This window comes from Piliocolobus tephrosceles, chromosome 1 (assembly GCF_002776525.5).
Source record: "Piliocolobus tephrosceles isolate RC106 chromosome 1, ASM277652v3, whole genome shotgun sequence".
Classification (NCBI taxonomy): domain Eukaryota; kingdom Metazoa; phylum Chordata; class Mammalia; order Primates; family Cercopithecidae; genus Piliocolobus; species Piliocolobus tephrosceles.
This window is the reverse complement of record NC_045434.1, coordinates 160880390-160896883: the sequence shown is the minus strand read 5'-3', so window position 1 is coordinate 160896883 and position 16494 is coordinate 160880390. Positions and strand designations below refer to the sequence as shown.

General features: G+C 39.9%; 1 protein-coding gene across 3 annotated transcripts in view; it reads left to right on the top strand.

Annotated features, from left to right (window-relative positions):
- Positions 1–16494, top strand: part of NFIA (nuclear factor I A) — a 381808-nt gene that overhangs the window by 273556 nt on the left and 91758 nt on the right. For all 3 annotated transcript variants that reach the window (XM_023187422.2, XM_023187427.2, XM_031933997.1), the window contains one exon: positions 1457–1584. In XM_023187422.2, the coding sequence (XP_023043190.1) occupies positions 1457–1584 (128 nt within the window). The remainder of the gene's footprint in view (positions 1–1456; positions 1585–16494) is intronic.

Below are 16494 nucleotides of genomic sequence, written 5' to 3'. Positions count from 1 at the left end.
TGCCTGTCTGCATGTCTGACTCATCTCTATATCTCAGCACTTTGCACAGCACCTGGCATGTAGGATGCGCATAGTAGGTATTTCATGAATGAAACATACGAAAAATTCTGTCCCCTGAAACATGAAGAAGAGATTTCCCAACAAGCGCTCCCACTAGGTATGAAATCTACTCATCTTAATATGGGTAGATTAGACAGTTTTATCACCCCTGCAAACTTCCTGATTTTGTGGCATTCAATTAAAACAACTACAGCAAGCATAGCAACAGGCAGCATTCCATTACGTTTTCACTCCTGAAGCCTCAAACTGGGGAGAATATTCAGTCCCTCAACTGGAAAAAATGAGATATATTCTGGAAGTTTCTTGACCATACCTCTCCAAAAACCGAAAATCCCTACCCTGATGGAATAAAACTTTGTTTTGATAATCTCTGTATAGAGAAAGCACATAAAAGTCATTGGGCCACTCTTTTTTTTTTATGTCTCTTGTTCTCAGGGGACAATGCACGCCTTCTTCCTTCCTTTTTATTTGTTTTGTTCACTGATTTATTTCTAGCTTTTAGAGCAGGACCTGGACTAGCTGTGCAGTAAATGTTTTTTTGAATGAACAACTCCCAAGTGGAAGATGGGAAAATGTGGCAAAAGAAAAAAGAAAGCAATCCAAACTTTTCTTTTTCTTTTCTTTTCTTTTTTTTTGCTTTTTTTTTTTTTTTTGAGACAGAGTCTTACTCTGTTGCCCAGGCTTGAGTGCAGTGGAGCGATCTCAGCTCACTGCAACCTCCACCTCTGGATTCAAGCTCTTCTCCTGCCTCAGTCTCCCAAGTAGCTGGGATTACAGGTGCCTGCCACCACACCTGGCTGATTTTTGCATTTTCAGTAGAGATAGGATTTCACCATGTTGGCCAGGATGGTCTCAAACTCCTGGCCTCAGGTGTGATCAGCCTGCCTCGGCCTCCCAAAGTCCTGAGATTATAGGCTTGAGCCACCATGCCCAGCCCAATCCCAGCTTTTCTTGAAGGATCATGAGCCCTGCTTCTTACCCTTTCTGGGGTTCCAGCAGGGATTAAATTGATGCCCAGGTTCATTGCTGATGGCCAGGCCCCAGCCACCACCTGTGGAGACAGGAAATATGTGGCCTTACTCCCAACACTTGCAGGTGGAGACAGAAGCTAGAGCCAGCCAGTCATTCCTCAAAGGAAACAGGAACAAGATGTGGCAGCAGCAGCAACTTGATTGACAATAAAAAATCAAACTCAGACACTTGGAACAACACAGACCCAAGACTTTGTTCTACATCCAGTGACTCACCAGACTGAACAGAAGTTTAAAAGGAGTCCTAGAACTACGCTAAGTTGCCCAGTTGCTTCTTCCCTTGGCTTTCTTTCAACCAGAGGTGCAGTGTCCAAGAGAAAGGTGGTTTCGATTGCTTTTAAACATGCACCCATTTGTTATTTCAGCTCCACAAAGCGCCTCAAGTCTGTGGAGGATGAAATGGACAGTCCTGGTGAGGAGCCATTTTATACAGGCCAAGGGCGCTCCCCAGGAAGTGGCAGTCAGTCAAGTGGATGGCATGAAGTGGAGCCAGGTAAGCAGAGTGGGGGCACGGGCATGTGGCTAACACTGTGAAACTGAAAATACGTGTGGGGTCCCATGCCATGCATAAAAGTGAAGAAAGAAAGCTCAAGGTAGTTCAGTTTTTCAGGATGAACACTTGTTTGTATTGTAATCCGATTGCCACATTCATAAAAGGATGGCTGTGCAAAGCGGTAGTAATTCAACTGAAATGCAAGACTGGTGAGATGGTGTATGATTTTCTACTCTTACATATTTTCCCCTACACCACAATTCAGCATTTGATTTGCTTTGGGGGTTTTTTTGTTTGCTTTGTGTGTGTTTTTTTGTTTTTTGTTTTTTGTTTTTTGTTTTGAGATGGAGTCTCTCCCAGTCACCCGGGCTGGAGTGCAGTGACATGATCTTGGCTCACTGCAACCTCCTTCTCCCTGGTTCAAGCAATTCTCCTGCCTCAGCCTCCCAAGTAGCTGGGATTACAGCCACCCGCCACCACGCCCGACTAATTTTTTGTATTTTTATTAGAGATGGGGTTTCACCATGTTGGCCAAGCTGGTCGATTTTTGTATTTTTAAAAATACAATATGGGTTTTCACCATGTTGGCCAGGCTGGTCTCAAACTCCCGACCTTGTGATTCACCCACTTCAGCCTCCCAATTGTTTTTGTGTTTATACTATCTTTTGGTTTAGTTTTAAAAAGTATCTTTTCATCCTAATAAAGATCTGTCAACTTTTTCAGCAAGATTGGTAACATTCGAAAGAAGAATGGGTTCCTTGCCCTATAGTTTAGACTCAGATTTCTATATGATAAGGACACTTTGCAGTATTTTTCCTATCACTGGATATCATCATGATTGTTTTTCTGTTTAAATGGGACAACTCTCTTTATTCTCCTCTGTACTAAACTAAACAAATGATGACTGCTGGTGTAATCTCCTGGGGTAGTCTAATCTTGGCTCGGGAGTCTTGGGAGTAATATGAATAAATCTGATCGCAAAAACTTTTTGAAACCCTTACCGATGTCTCACATGTGGGTTAGAGGGAATCTTCTCCAATGGCTTCCTGAATATGGGTATAAAGGATAGAGTATGTGCCTTGAAATCAGACAACTGGAGTGTCAACCTGGCTTCAACTCCTGACTGTGTGATTGTGGGCAAGTTACCTAGCCTCTCTGAGCCTGTGTCTCCCTTTTTATAATCTGACAGTACTAATAGCTATTTCCTAGCATAGCTACTGCCTAGCATAGAGTAAGTATGAGAAAATTGTTCTCTGGCCATCCTTCCCAGCCTTTGCTTTAGAGTAATTCCCTGCAAGTACAGACGAACACCAAGAAAATTTCTGAACCAACCTCTTCATCTACAAATCCTAGCTTCCTTGTCTCCTCCCTAAATTATTTTTCAAAAGACAATGCTCAGGGGATATGACTCTGAAAATGTAGCACAGGGAAAACGTTGGGGCGATAGAACCATTCTGCATCCTGATTGTGGTGGCGACAGTAATCTAGACAAGCATTAACATTCACAGAAGTACATACCTCCCTGCCCAAGTTAATTTTACTGTATCATAATTAAACACAAAACAAAAACACCTCAGGCCCATTGGCTGTGTCTTTTATCTTGCCCCCACTTTTAAAATGCAAAAAAGTCTCATTGCTTTGCTTCTGCGTAGTCTCTCATTCATTCACTCATTAGATAGTCTTCACTGGGGACTTTCTCTGTATGAAGCACTATTCCAGGTTCTGGGAACTCAAGGATAGATGGGAAGGTTATGGCCCCTGCTCTCAAGGAATTCACAATCAGAGGTGGGAAACGAACACATAAGCAGATCATTATACGGTGATATGGGAAGCACAGAGATGGTGGTGTAAGTCTTCCGTGCCTTCTGTTTCTAATTAGTACCAACCACAGCACTCAAGGCGTGGTGGTTCTTCTATGAAGGTCACACATCGTCTTTTCTCCGCATTTGTGTTCACATCAGTTCGCCTGAAGAGCCTAAGAAATAGTCCCAGTCCTAAATGAGCAGGAAAATGCTGACTCTCACTGCCACTACCTGCATCGTCAGCGTGACCTCTGTATAGTGCCAATGAAAAGTGTATGTGCTATTAAAAAATTAAAAAATGTAAAACTTCTTTGAACCCGTTTTCAAAGGCTAATTAGAGCCCTAGCCAATTTACCTGCTTCAGTGAAAATCAGAATTAAACATACAGGTTTGGTACATTTGTGCTTGATTATTGTGTAGATGCATTTTTGTGCATATTGAAGCTGCTTTATTAGGCTGAGGTACTCAGAGCTCCCCCATCGTAAGGCTGAGCTCTAGGTCCTTACATTTACTTCCTCTGTGTATATTGGGGGTTGTAGAGGTTGATTGATTATTGTAGAGTATTTTGACCTAGCGACTCTTATTCAGAGCAATTCCTATTCCTATCTGTACATTATGATTCAAATGATCATAAATTTTAACATTTGAATACCTGAATCCTTCGTAGTCATTAAACAACTGAAGTTTAATGGCTGAATCCTTTTTGGTAAGAGGGGTGTGTGTGTGTGTGTGTGTGTACATATATATATATTCTTAGAGAATCCCTCACAATTATATTCCTGGACTGACTCTCCGTTCTCTATCCCCATTTCATTACAGAAAAATGCAGTTCCATGGTATATGTTTAGAGGGAGTGATAGAGGATAGCGGATAAATGTACATTTGGCCATACTCAGCGCAGAAAGTCATAATTGCAACAAGGCCTGAGGGGACATTAAAACTCAACCGAAGGATGTTGCACATGTTCATGGTGACTTTGGTGTCATTAACTCACACCAGCCATTTAAAATGGATAATTTATGCTGCCAGATGGTCCTTTTTGGGGATTTTCCATAAAGCCCAATCCCCTTTTTGGCACAGAGGACACCTTTATGTTGTCCCCACACTTATGCAGGCCTGCATAGCTTTTCCCCAGGGGTACAGTTAATTGAGTAGGAGGCTTTTAGTGGTTCACATGTAAATTACCTTCAGAAATATGTTGGGAGTTATGTATATCTGAATGGACGGGCAGTTTCTTGGTTTCCTACATTTGGGATAATTCTCTCAAACAAGTACTAAGGATACTGTGTATATGCCTCAGATGTGACACAGGAAGCAAGGCCTGTACCTGCTCCTCACTCAGAATGCTTTAGTATCCATTTACCTGCCTTCAAATGCTTTTTCAGGACTCCCTGGCCAAAAGAGGGCCAAAGGTTGCCAGAAGAGACAAATTTCCTAGAGCAACAGGAAGATTATGGAAAGTAAAACAAACCAGACATGCAGTAAATTACATGGGCTTTTTCAAATGTCTTTTGTAGTATCCTGTTCCCCATTAGTTTATCTCAGCACTTTTAGTGCACAGCTCTTATTATCTGGAAAGAAGGGCATAGGAGATTAAAGATGATGTTAGTTTAAAAACATCAGACAACTTCAGAATGACTTTTGCTTCTCTAACAATGCTGCATTTGTCCCTCGTACTTAGTTTCACTTCCCAGTTATCTCAAACCTGGGCTAGATACGAAACTTTGAAGCAAATCGTGAATTGATGAAACGAGTCCTATGAAATTCTATCAAGCACAAATGCACATACCATCAACTCTTGTTTATCTGTACAAATGAAGAATTACCGAGAAATTGATAATGCAGATAAACAGGAAGGAAACCAATAGACAGCTCCCACATTGGGTCAGACTCTGCATGTTGCTTTCAAATGTGTGGAAAAATTCTAGTGACGATTGAGTACCTACTGTGTACCAGGTTTTTAAAAAATTAACCTCCTTTAAAATATGCACGATATAATGATCCTGCCTCTATAGAGATAAAAACCGAGACTCATAAAAGGTCACATGACTTGCCCAAGCCCACACACATAGTAAATCTGTGGATCCAAAATCCCTGTTTGAAACCAAATCTGACATCATAGTCTAAGTTTATCTTCTATACTCAATAACCTCTTTTACCATAAACAATTAGAGCAGCATTTTAGGGTCTCATGTCCTGGACTGGTACTTCAGTTAAAGCGTTATAAGACCGGGCATGATGGCTCATGCCTGTAATCCCAGCACTTTGGGAAGCCAAGGTGGACGGTTCACCTGAGGTTGGGAGTTTGAGACCAGCCTGATCAACATGGAGAAACCCCATCTCTACCAAAAATACAAAATTAGCCGGGTGTGGTGCCGCATGCCTGTAATCCCAGCTACTCGGGAGGCTGAGGTGGGAGAATTGCTTGAACCCGGGAGGTGGAGGTTGCAATGAGCTGAGATCGTGCCATTGCACTCCAGCCCGGGTAACAAGAGTGAAACTCCGTCAAAAGAAAATACATATATATAATAAGAAACAATAAATAACTCATCAGAGAGACCTGAAAAATATTTGATTTTCCTTATCCCAAAGCCTTGTCATATAACTTAATCAAGAGAAGAAATATAGGTTATTAAATATACATAGGACACAACATATAAGCAAAGAGTATTAACTTTTAACAAAGTAAACTATCATTTTCATTTATAAAATCAAATAACCCTCAGCAGTTAGGCCTTTGTTCAAATAGTAGCTCATCAGACAGGCCCTCAGTGATCTAAAATAGCTGCTGACCCTCCCTCCATCATCCTATAACCCACAACCCTATTTTGCTTTCTTTATATCTGCATCTACTTTTTTTTTTTTTTTTTTTTCCTGAGACAGAGTCTCACTCTGTCACCAGGCTGGAGTGCAGTGGCGCGATCTCAGCTCATGGCCAACTCCGCCTCCCAGGTTCAGGTGATTCTCTTGCCTCAGCCTCCTGAGCAGGTGGGACAACAAGTGCACACCACCATGCCTGGCTAATTTTTGTATTTTTAGTAGAGACAGGGTTTCATCATATTGGCCAGGCTAGTCTCAAACTCCTGGCCTCAAGAGATCCTCCTGCCTCAGCCTCTCAGAGTGCTGGGATTACTGGTGTGAGCCCACCACGCCAGGGCATCTCTCTGCTATTACTGTCTGTTTTCTCTCTCTAGGATATATACTCCATGAACAGTGGGACTTAGTCTGTCTTTTCCATTGCTGTATCTCTAACCTCCATAACAGTGTCTAGCACATAATAGGTATTCAGTAAATATTGATTGAATGAATGAAGCGATAAAGCAGAGAATCTGGGGTGCTTTCAATAAACTTGAAAGCAGAATTTGCTACCAAGAATACTCTCAGAATTGGTGTTTACTACATTTTTCAATTTGCAGGCTTTCAGTCAAATCCAATTACTAGCAATTCGTAAGCAGAACAATTGCTTAGGCTCAGCCAAGGACCCCATTGATGAGCAGCAGTGCGTTGACTTTATTACAAGTATCCCTCACCTGAAAGTGTGTTCCTTTAAGTGAATCAAACCTTTTAAAAAAATAAAATAAAAAATAATTCTGTATTATTTTTAAGTTCGTTGTTTAGTATTAGCTCTATATTAAGAATCTCAATAGTGAATTCTTTGTAGAACATTTTATGTAGTATAGACAACCTCCCTGACTTGCCTGTGAAAAATTCAGATTTCCATACCAAATTTTCTCTTACCCAAGTGTAAGGAGAACCCACATGAGACACTTCAGACCCTTGCTATTAAAGTGTGGTCTGAGGACCTGCAACATGGCATCACCTGGGAGTTTACTAAAAATAGAGAACCCTGGCCAGGCGTGGTGGCTTACACCATAATCCGGGCGTGGTGGCTTACACCATAATCCCAGCACTTTGAGGGCCCAAGGTGGGAGGATTGCTTGAGCCAGGAGCTTGAGATCAGCCTAAGTAAGACAGCAGAACCCTGTCTCTACAAAAACGTTTTTAAAATTAGCAATGCATAGTGGCATGTGCCTGTAGTCCTAGCTACTTGGGAGGCTGAGGCAGGAGCCTTGCTTGAGCCCAGGAACTCAAGGTTACAGTGAGCTATGATTGTGCCATTGCACTCCAGCCTGAGCAATAGAGTGAGACCCTGTCCCAAAAGAAAAGAGAAACAAAGAGAAAAACAGAATCTCAGGCCCCGCCTAGACCAACAGAATTTTAACAAGATCTCCTGGTGATGCTTATGTGTGTTACGGTTTGCAAAGCACTGATTTAGGCTGCTTTTTTGTTCCTTTAGGTGGGTTCTCCCCACTCAGTACTTGTCTGGAAGCCACCTTAACTTTACATGTCATGCTCCCCAACTTTCTGTCTCTGTTACAGTAGGTTTTCTTTAAAACAAGTCTAGATAGGTAGAAATCTAGCCTATTTTCAAACAGATTAGAGAAGATTGGATTCTGGGTGACTCTAGATACCTCACTATAAGAAAAACAATTCTCTTGTCTCTTTCTCTGTCTCATATTCCTCCAGTTTAGGGCCTGAAGCATGAAAAGGAGTGGCTGGTCATCTAATCATTATCATTAAAGTCAAGCCAAGTTGTTGAATCCTTATTTAGTGCTGACTGTATACAGTATACTAGAGTAGATACAGACAGGACTCCAGCAAGTCCCTGTCTCCAAGGGCAAACCTCCGAATTTCTTCGTGTCAGTCACTACCTGTAAGGTGGGAACTTTTCCTTCTGCTCCATCTCTGTCACAAAGTTATGACAGATGAGGTAATGAAGTCCAAAGTCCTTTGTGAAAGTTAATATTCTCTAATCATGTGAAATACCATCATTGGGATTATTGAGGCAGCCAGGCTTACCCAGCTGAGGGTAGTTGAAAGCAGACAGGGTTAAGTGTCATAGGAGTAAAAGAAGAGAGCTGTTAGATCTGCCTGGAGAATAAGGGACAGTTTTCTTAAAAGGTGGCAGTTAAACTGGATTTAGATGGAATCAGACTGAGAAATGTTCATGTCTCACTTGAAAGTGAGACTTGTCTCTTAGTCTTTTGATTGTTAGTATTTATAAATTTAAGTCTTCTTCCTAAGTTGAAAGGCAGCTCGGTGGCTGTTCTGTGAACCTTTCTCAGGTTATATTTGTCCCCAAAGTTAACGATTTATACCAGGGGTCCAGTGGGCTGCACGGATGACTGCGTTGCACCACATGCAGATTTGAGACCACATCTGCATTAAGTACTGACGTATCAGTAAGTTTTGGCAGACCTGAAAAGTAAAGCAAAATTTTTTATTGTGAAAAAACATGAAATTATAGTACTTTTCACTGAAGTTCAGTACTGTGTTTGAAATATATGCATAAGAGGCTACTTACATTTTCTCCTGTAGAAAAACATTCAAAATTCCAAATGCCTTCAATTATACTGGGATTGTAAAACAATTAACAGACACAGTTACATCCACCAAAATGTTGGAAGTTTCAAAACAGTTCAGTTACAGTTTTGAAGTCAAATTTGTTAAGTAGTAAACTTAGTTGTATTTTTATAGATACTTTTAGAGATACATTTCTCCACAAAGAGTAAATTGTTCTCATTTTTGAAGGTCAAAATTAAGTACTTTAAGCCAGGCACAGTGGCTCACGCCTGTAATCCCAGCACTTTGGGAGGCCGAGGTGGGCAGATCACTTGAGGTCAGGAGTTTGAGACCTGCCTGGCCAACATGGTGAAACCCCATCTCTGCTAAAAACACAAAAATTAGCTGGCCATGGTGGCGCCCTCATGTAATCCCAGCTACTAGGGAGGCTGAGGCAGGAGAATCGCTTGAACCCAGGAGGCAGAGGTTGCAGTGAATCAGGATTGTGCCATTGCACTCCAGTCTGGGCGACAGGAACAAAACTCCCATCTCAAAAAAAAAAAGAAATTAAGTACTTTAATAACATGTTCTCTGTTCCTATCACAATTATTAAGAAACACAGTTTTAAAAAATTGTTTAAAGGCATCTGTCAAAGAATATTTCAGTCAACATCTGGTCAGTCAGCAACCCAGGACATTCAGAACTAGGGGCCAGTGTCACAACTACTGGCAGCATAGTTGAATTTTGCGTTCTTATGTTAGTCATTGTAATTTTAAATATCACATATTAGGTTCACTTGGATTCCCAACTCTGCTGATCCTAATTTCATTGCCAACAGTCATTTATCAATTGAAAGAGTGGAGGAAGTCTACCAACTTAGACTTCTAGCTGAGACACAGGGGAAACCCATTATCAGTGCCAGTAAAAAGGCAGCGACTGGTAACAATAGTGCATTGATCATGGACACTCCACTGCACTAGCATATATTAGAGAAAATGATTAAATCTCCCATCATCTCCTGCTGGAGGAGGAATAGTCACTGCTACAGAACATTGCCATGGGATCGATGTCTTGGCTTTTCTTCTGCATTTATGGAGCAGTAGGAAAGCATCATCTGGGACCACATCCTCTTCTGTGATCTCTTCTCATATTGGCACCTGCTCATTAGAGTCTGGTATACCAGGGGACATTGGTACAGTAACAACGGGCCTCTTCTGTGTGAACCCTTCCTTATCAGAGAAATTTCACCCAAATAAGGGTTATGACAGGAAAGCTGTATTACAAAATGAGCACTGTACCCACCCTTCAAAAATCCCTTGCCTTCTTTATCAAGGTGATTTTTTTCTTAATGTCAGAAAAATGTCAGAAAAGGGCCTAAAACAGTTCCTTGTAATTGGAGTCCAAAAGGTTACCTATTAGCGGAAAAGAAATATTCTTCTCACACACACACACACACACACACACACACACACACACATATACTCTGTGTATGTGTTATATACATATATGATAAAGCATAATCCAAAAAATTGTTTGGATTCCTGAAGCTTCCAGTACCTGGTGACTTAGTAGCCATCAATCAATATTTGTTTAATAAATAAGTAAATAATAAGATGGAGATCACACACGTCTCACTTTGTCCTTCGAGTAGGATCAAGCGCTCAGAAGCAGAGTGATGTATACGTTTGTCGAACGAATGAGCGTTGCTCCACTTGCATCAGAGAACCCAGATGTACAATTTTGTGAATGCAGAAGCTCTCAGGAAAACAGATGCTGCATTTCAGCTGGTCTTGTCTGAATAAATAAATTACCCAAATCTCCAAATTTTTAATTTCATGTTTGAAAATGAAGCTGTGTAAATATTCTAGAAGGGGAGGAAGAAGGAGATGCAGTGTATACATTAGGTTTATATGTGAAATCCTCCTCCCTGTGCCTGTCACCATCCTCAGTACAGCCCCCATGGCTCAGGTGGCCAACTCATGGTATGGCTTGGGTGGAGCATACTGTAAGGAGGAACGTTAAATCATATTTCATTCCAGCCACAGCAGTCTTCATAGGCTTGCTGGGGAGGGAGATGATAAATGAGAAATCAAATGTATTATGAAGAGGAAAAAGTACAAATTAAGAATTTTAAAAATTAGTCATTCTCGCATTCTGCCATGAGCAAGCCTGAGAATTTTAGCAAACTACTTCTCTGAATTTTCATTTCCTCTTAGGTAAACATTGAGGACAATAAAACAGCCTTGCCTTCCTAACTCATAGCTTTGGAAAGATCAAATGAGATGTTAAGAACAAGAGCTACCATTTATTAAGCATCAGCTGTGTGTAAAAGTATTATGCAGGGTACTATACATATTTTGAATGTATGCAAAGTATATTTAATAAATCAAAAAGCTGTAAAGAAATACTGTATATCCTTTTTAGGGGGTACTTTGAAAACCCTAAACTTTATGAATTTAAGATACTGTGAAATTTATTTGATAACATATTTTATACCTCTGTATCTATTATATGCAAAGCACTGCACAAAAATGATAGAAGAACTATGAAAATAAGCAAAACAGAACTTGCCTTGAAAGAGCTTACAGCCCAGTGAAGGAAGGAAGGGTAACTGGTTGAATAAGTACCCAATGGCTGTAATATATAAGAAGTAGAGTACAGCAAGCTTCATAAGGGTGAGGAGTTTAGTCAGTGACTTAGACCACAGTCCTCTGCTGTGCCTGCTTGAAATAGCCGGTGCATCAGCCATTTCATCGTTAAAGGAGCAGCAGTGAATACTGGCCTGTTTCCTTACTTTCATAGTATCAAGAGTCTAATCTTACTGCATCTCTAAGAAGCACCTAGAGAGCTGACATACTAGGAAGTCCTCAAGAAGTGCATGCGCAAAAATACAGTTTATCATTCTATACTCATGGACCCAAATCTCCCCTGCCTGAAACAGGGGTTTGTAGATAATAGATTGGGTAGAATACAAGCAAATAATTTACTTAGAGGGAACAAAATTAATCTGAATGGAGACTAAATTCACTAGAGGGTAAAATAACCAGAAGGTATAGTTGGAAGAGGAGAAAAGAAAGAGAATAAAGACAGACAGATCGATCATCGATAGATAGATAATAGGTCAGACTTACCTAAGAGTATACTGTGTTTTCCTATATCTAGTATTATTTAAATATTTATAGAACTTAAATTGAAGGTAGTTTTAACCACAGATAAAAAGATGAAAATACTTTAGTGATCTTACTTCCTCAGCTCTATTATATGAACACAATGTAGCTATTGTATAGACTGAAGACAAGTTGATTAACAATAAATATAAATTGGCTTGTATTTTGTCACTGCTGCTGAAATTTTAAATATATAAGTTCTATAAGTAATAGCAACAACTGATGTTTATTGAGCACTTACTATGGGCCATTGTTCTAAGTTCTATGCATACATACACATATAAATATATATGTGTGTGTACATATACATTCATTTAATTTGCAAAAACAGTGATACCACTAATATTACTGTTTGCAGACTTATTTCCCTCTCTCATAGGGTCTTATATTTTTCCTACATACTGATTATTCTCTTTAAATGTGAAATAACCAAATACAGCACCATCCGTTTATATGGAAATCAAGTTCTGTGGGTTTTGGCCATCAATGTTTCTAATAAAGTAGTTTTTTAACACCCCGGAGTAAGAGGCTTTTACATGGGGAATTGGGGGGAGAGGGAAGAAAGAAGTCCTTGGTCCGTGCAGATCCCAGGAGTCAATCAATAGTGTGTGCAGCACGCTGCTGTGCAGCAGTTTCTCATGAGGCTGTGCACATCCCAATTGCTTTCTGCTCAGCAGAGGATTACAATAATGCCTATTTATCCAGCTCTGTCCATCCAAGGATTTTAGATACATCATAAACTCATCAATTAATCAGAGACGTGGCACCCATTTTGAAATGCTGGGTGAATTACATCCTAGAAGATTACGAGAAATGCTCACGTCGACAGTGAATCAGGAACTATTTCCTGATGGATTCCTGAACGGCACACCAAGTACTGAAATGAAGAGGGCTGTCTCCAGCACTGATACACAAAGTATATCTCAAGTGGAAGAAAACTTCTGGAATAAAACATCGCTTTATTTCGAAGCATCTGTTAAACTTGAAAAATTAACCTGAGGTAGAATGGCAAAACTCATTAAATATTAATGCAATTAATTGGCTTCCTTCTTCAAAGTATCACTGACCTCCCTTTCTTAACAATTAAAACCCCTCTGAAAGCTTTGGGTTTTTTAAATACAGCGTTACTTTGGTTCTTGATTCTCTGACCTTTTTCAAGCAAAAAACTCTTCCTGTGGTCCAGCATGCTCAGCCCACTGTGGGGAACTGTCTTTCCAGACAGCTGTGAATGTTCGGTATTTATTCAGACAATACTCCCACACTTTGATGATTTACTGTGGTCCAAGCATCTTGTTCTTCATTTTGAAGAAACATTCCAGTCTCTAGGGATCGTCTACTTTGTATGTAATGAGAGGTAGTTTAAAGTTTTCATTTGAGTAGCTGGAAGTGCACTCACCTCATTAGAAATTCAAGGAATGGCAACTCAATATCCATTTCTAATCCGAAGGGTCTTCTGTAGCACCAGATTATTCTGCCATGTTAGCTAGCCCCACCCAGAAATCACTTAACTATGATTAGCTTCCAAGATTAATGAATTCTAGGATATCATGATTACTTATGACTTAATGTCAGTCAGAATTTGCCATCTGCCTTTCAGCCGTTTCATGAACCCAGCAGAAGGCAGCATTTATCAAAATGGCTGTGCAACATCCCTCATGTCTTTTTTTTTGAAACGGAGTCTCGCTCTGTTACCCAGGCTGGAGTGCAGTGGTGCGATCTCACTGCAAGCTCCACCTACCTGGGTTCACGCCATTCTCCTGCCTCAGCCTCCCGAGTAGCTGGGACTACAGGCGCCCGCCACCGCACCTGGCTAATTTTTTGTACTTTTAGTAGAGACGGGGTTTCACCGTGTTAGCCAGGATGGTCTCGATCTCCTGACCTCGTGATCTGCCCGCCTCGGCCTCCCAAAGTGTTGGGATTACAGACGTGAGCCACCGTGCCCGGCCCAACACCCCTCATGTCTTAACACTCTTTAGGGACTTATATAAGCAACACTTCATGTTCGAATGTCAAAATCCACGTGTAAGGCTTAAAAGTAGTATGGGATGCTTAAGAATGCTTTTCAGGGCCAGTTATTCTTTGATATTTATCACTTCATGGTGCTGACACCTGCTTCTAATTTTAAGAGTTCTTTCTTCCAGTGGATTTTTTTTTTCTTCAGAAACCTTATCCTCAAAAGACTTAACTAGCAATTTCTCTTTTTTTGATGTGCTTGATGTTTTGATGAGTTTGTCTATCAGCGTTGAAACCTTAACATACCTTTAGTTTAGAATTAAAAAAAAAAAAATTGTGACACACATTTATTATATTGGGTCACATAACTTTTTGCCCTGGCCACACATTCGAAGACTTTTGCAGAGATACAATTCATCAGAAATGTCATTATCTGCCACTTGGCCTACTTGATAGTTGTCTTAAGTTGACAAAAGCTGTAGACATAGATAAACTCTTCCTTGAAGGAGCAATTCAGTAAATAACTTTCACCCAGTACCCTTATTCGGTTGTCTTTCACACCCAAGGGCCAGGTTGGTGGCAATTGTCATTTGAGAGTTAGTAACTGGAAGGACAAAGACAGAGTAACCTAATTTTGTCTGTTTAGACACATATAGAAATAGTCCTTTGGTTTGGGGGTAACCAGCCTAGTTGTAGTGCCCACTGTGGTTTGCTTTCTTGTTTTTATCTTGTCTAAAGACCTTTTCCTCACAAGTGCTGGATAAAGTTCATTGCATGAGTAGAAGAAGCCGCAAAAGATGGTATATAGCTAGCAACCCGTTCTGATTGGTCTATGAAGAGTTGCCTGTGTAAAATTGGATCCTTGTGTTCGGTTCCAAAAAAAGGTGTGAATGTGAAGAAGAAGTGTTAAATCATGACTCCAGAGAAAATGTCGGCCATGAGCAGTTTTTAGTTTAAGTGAAAACCAAACTTTAGGATTTGGACAAATAAGACGAGGAGAAAAAAAGGGTGAATCATTAACTCCAATATGAAAGGATTACGGTGATCAAGTTTCACCCAACTTGAATGAGACACCCAACAAAGACTGTGACTGATGGAACTAACTCATTTACTTAATTGATATGCAAAACTCTGCCAAGCATTTACCCTTAGTGTCAAATAAGTAATTTTTAATAAAATATTTCTAAGATATGAAGACAGTTAAGAAAATAGCATGCTTTTTAATAATTGCACTCATAAGTAAATGGATCATTACGTTGTCACAAAGAATGACAGTGAGCAGAAACAGCCTGCTAATCCCTCTTAGATAAGTATTTAACATAATTAGACACCATCTCTTCTGTTGAATGTAGCATTAATCATTAGAAGTGCAGTTTTACACAGCATACTTGTTTCTGATATGTCATTGTTGTTAAAAAAAAAGCAAACTATTTTGTCAGATACAGTGCTTCAGAAAATGACGCATGTAGTTGTGTGATTTACATGAATACAGTTATTTCCCTTTTTATTGTTTTTTGTTTGTTTTAATAGTGTTTAATAGTAGTGTGGTCCTTCTACAGCCATGAAGCTGCATTTGAGGTTAGTGGTTCATTCGTTTCGTTTTGTAAAATATGAGTATAATGAACATACTTGAATTTGAAGTATTTTTAAGCTTTGAAGTGATATTTTGGCTCATCTACCTAAACTGAAGGCAAAGCTCTTTCAGAGAAAGGTTTTCTTATAAGGAATGGGCTAGAAGTTTTCTGCATTAAATAAGAGCTCAAGAGAAACCCTCTTTATATAAAAAATTTGAGATTAAAATGATGGAATGTATTGCCCTCTTCCAGTATTCGTAAGCACTACCTTTAAAAAAATTCATTTTCTTTTGCTATGTAGCTTCTAGCTTGAACTGTGAACTGCTGAATACTTATAAAGTGATAGCAGCTCAATTCATTGCACAATGCTAGCTTCCCACTTTCTCCTTGACTCAAAGGCCTTCGAAGGCAAAGAATAGGGTTATTGAAGGATGGCAGGCAGATTTCACTAAGTAACAGGTGGAGGTCAAAGCAGTTTATTTGTGGGATGAACAGAGTGCAGAGATGAAAAAGCAAATGCTTTACCATAATAAGATTTAGCAAGAAAATGCTGACGACACGAAGCCTTAGATTCTAGCTGACAGAACCTTTTCTCGTTTTCATTACTTGATTTCACAGTTCAAGCAATTTGAAGAGGGCTAAATTTTTCTTTCTTTTTCCCCTATGAAATGTTTCAATCAGTTTCAAATTTTTACTTTAGCTAAGTGCTCTGCTTGTATCCAGGGAACACTGGAACTAATAGAGCTCCAGCACAGGCGTATCCCAAACATGGACCCTTGCAAACTACGCATTTCTTTCAAATTAAATTTTATCCATAGGACCCTTAAACTCTAGCTCTCTATCATGTTTTAACCGACAGAAGAGAGTATATTTAAGTAAATACCAAAGTTCACATCATCAAGGCTAATGTTATGTGCCAGCGAAAGTATTTACAAGGGTGTTTACCAAGCTTGAACACTGGGTTACTTCCAACTTGTTGGAGATGGAGAGGAAAGGCTTTCATTTTTCCCCATTATACAGTCTATATTTGTACAGTGAATATGTTTTGCTTTTGGAACTTAAAAAAAAAAA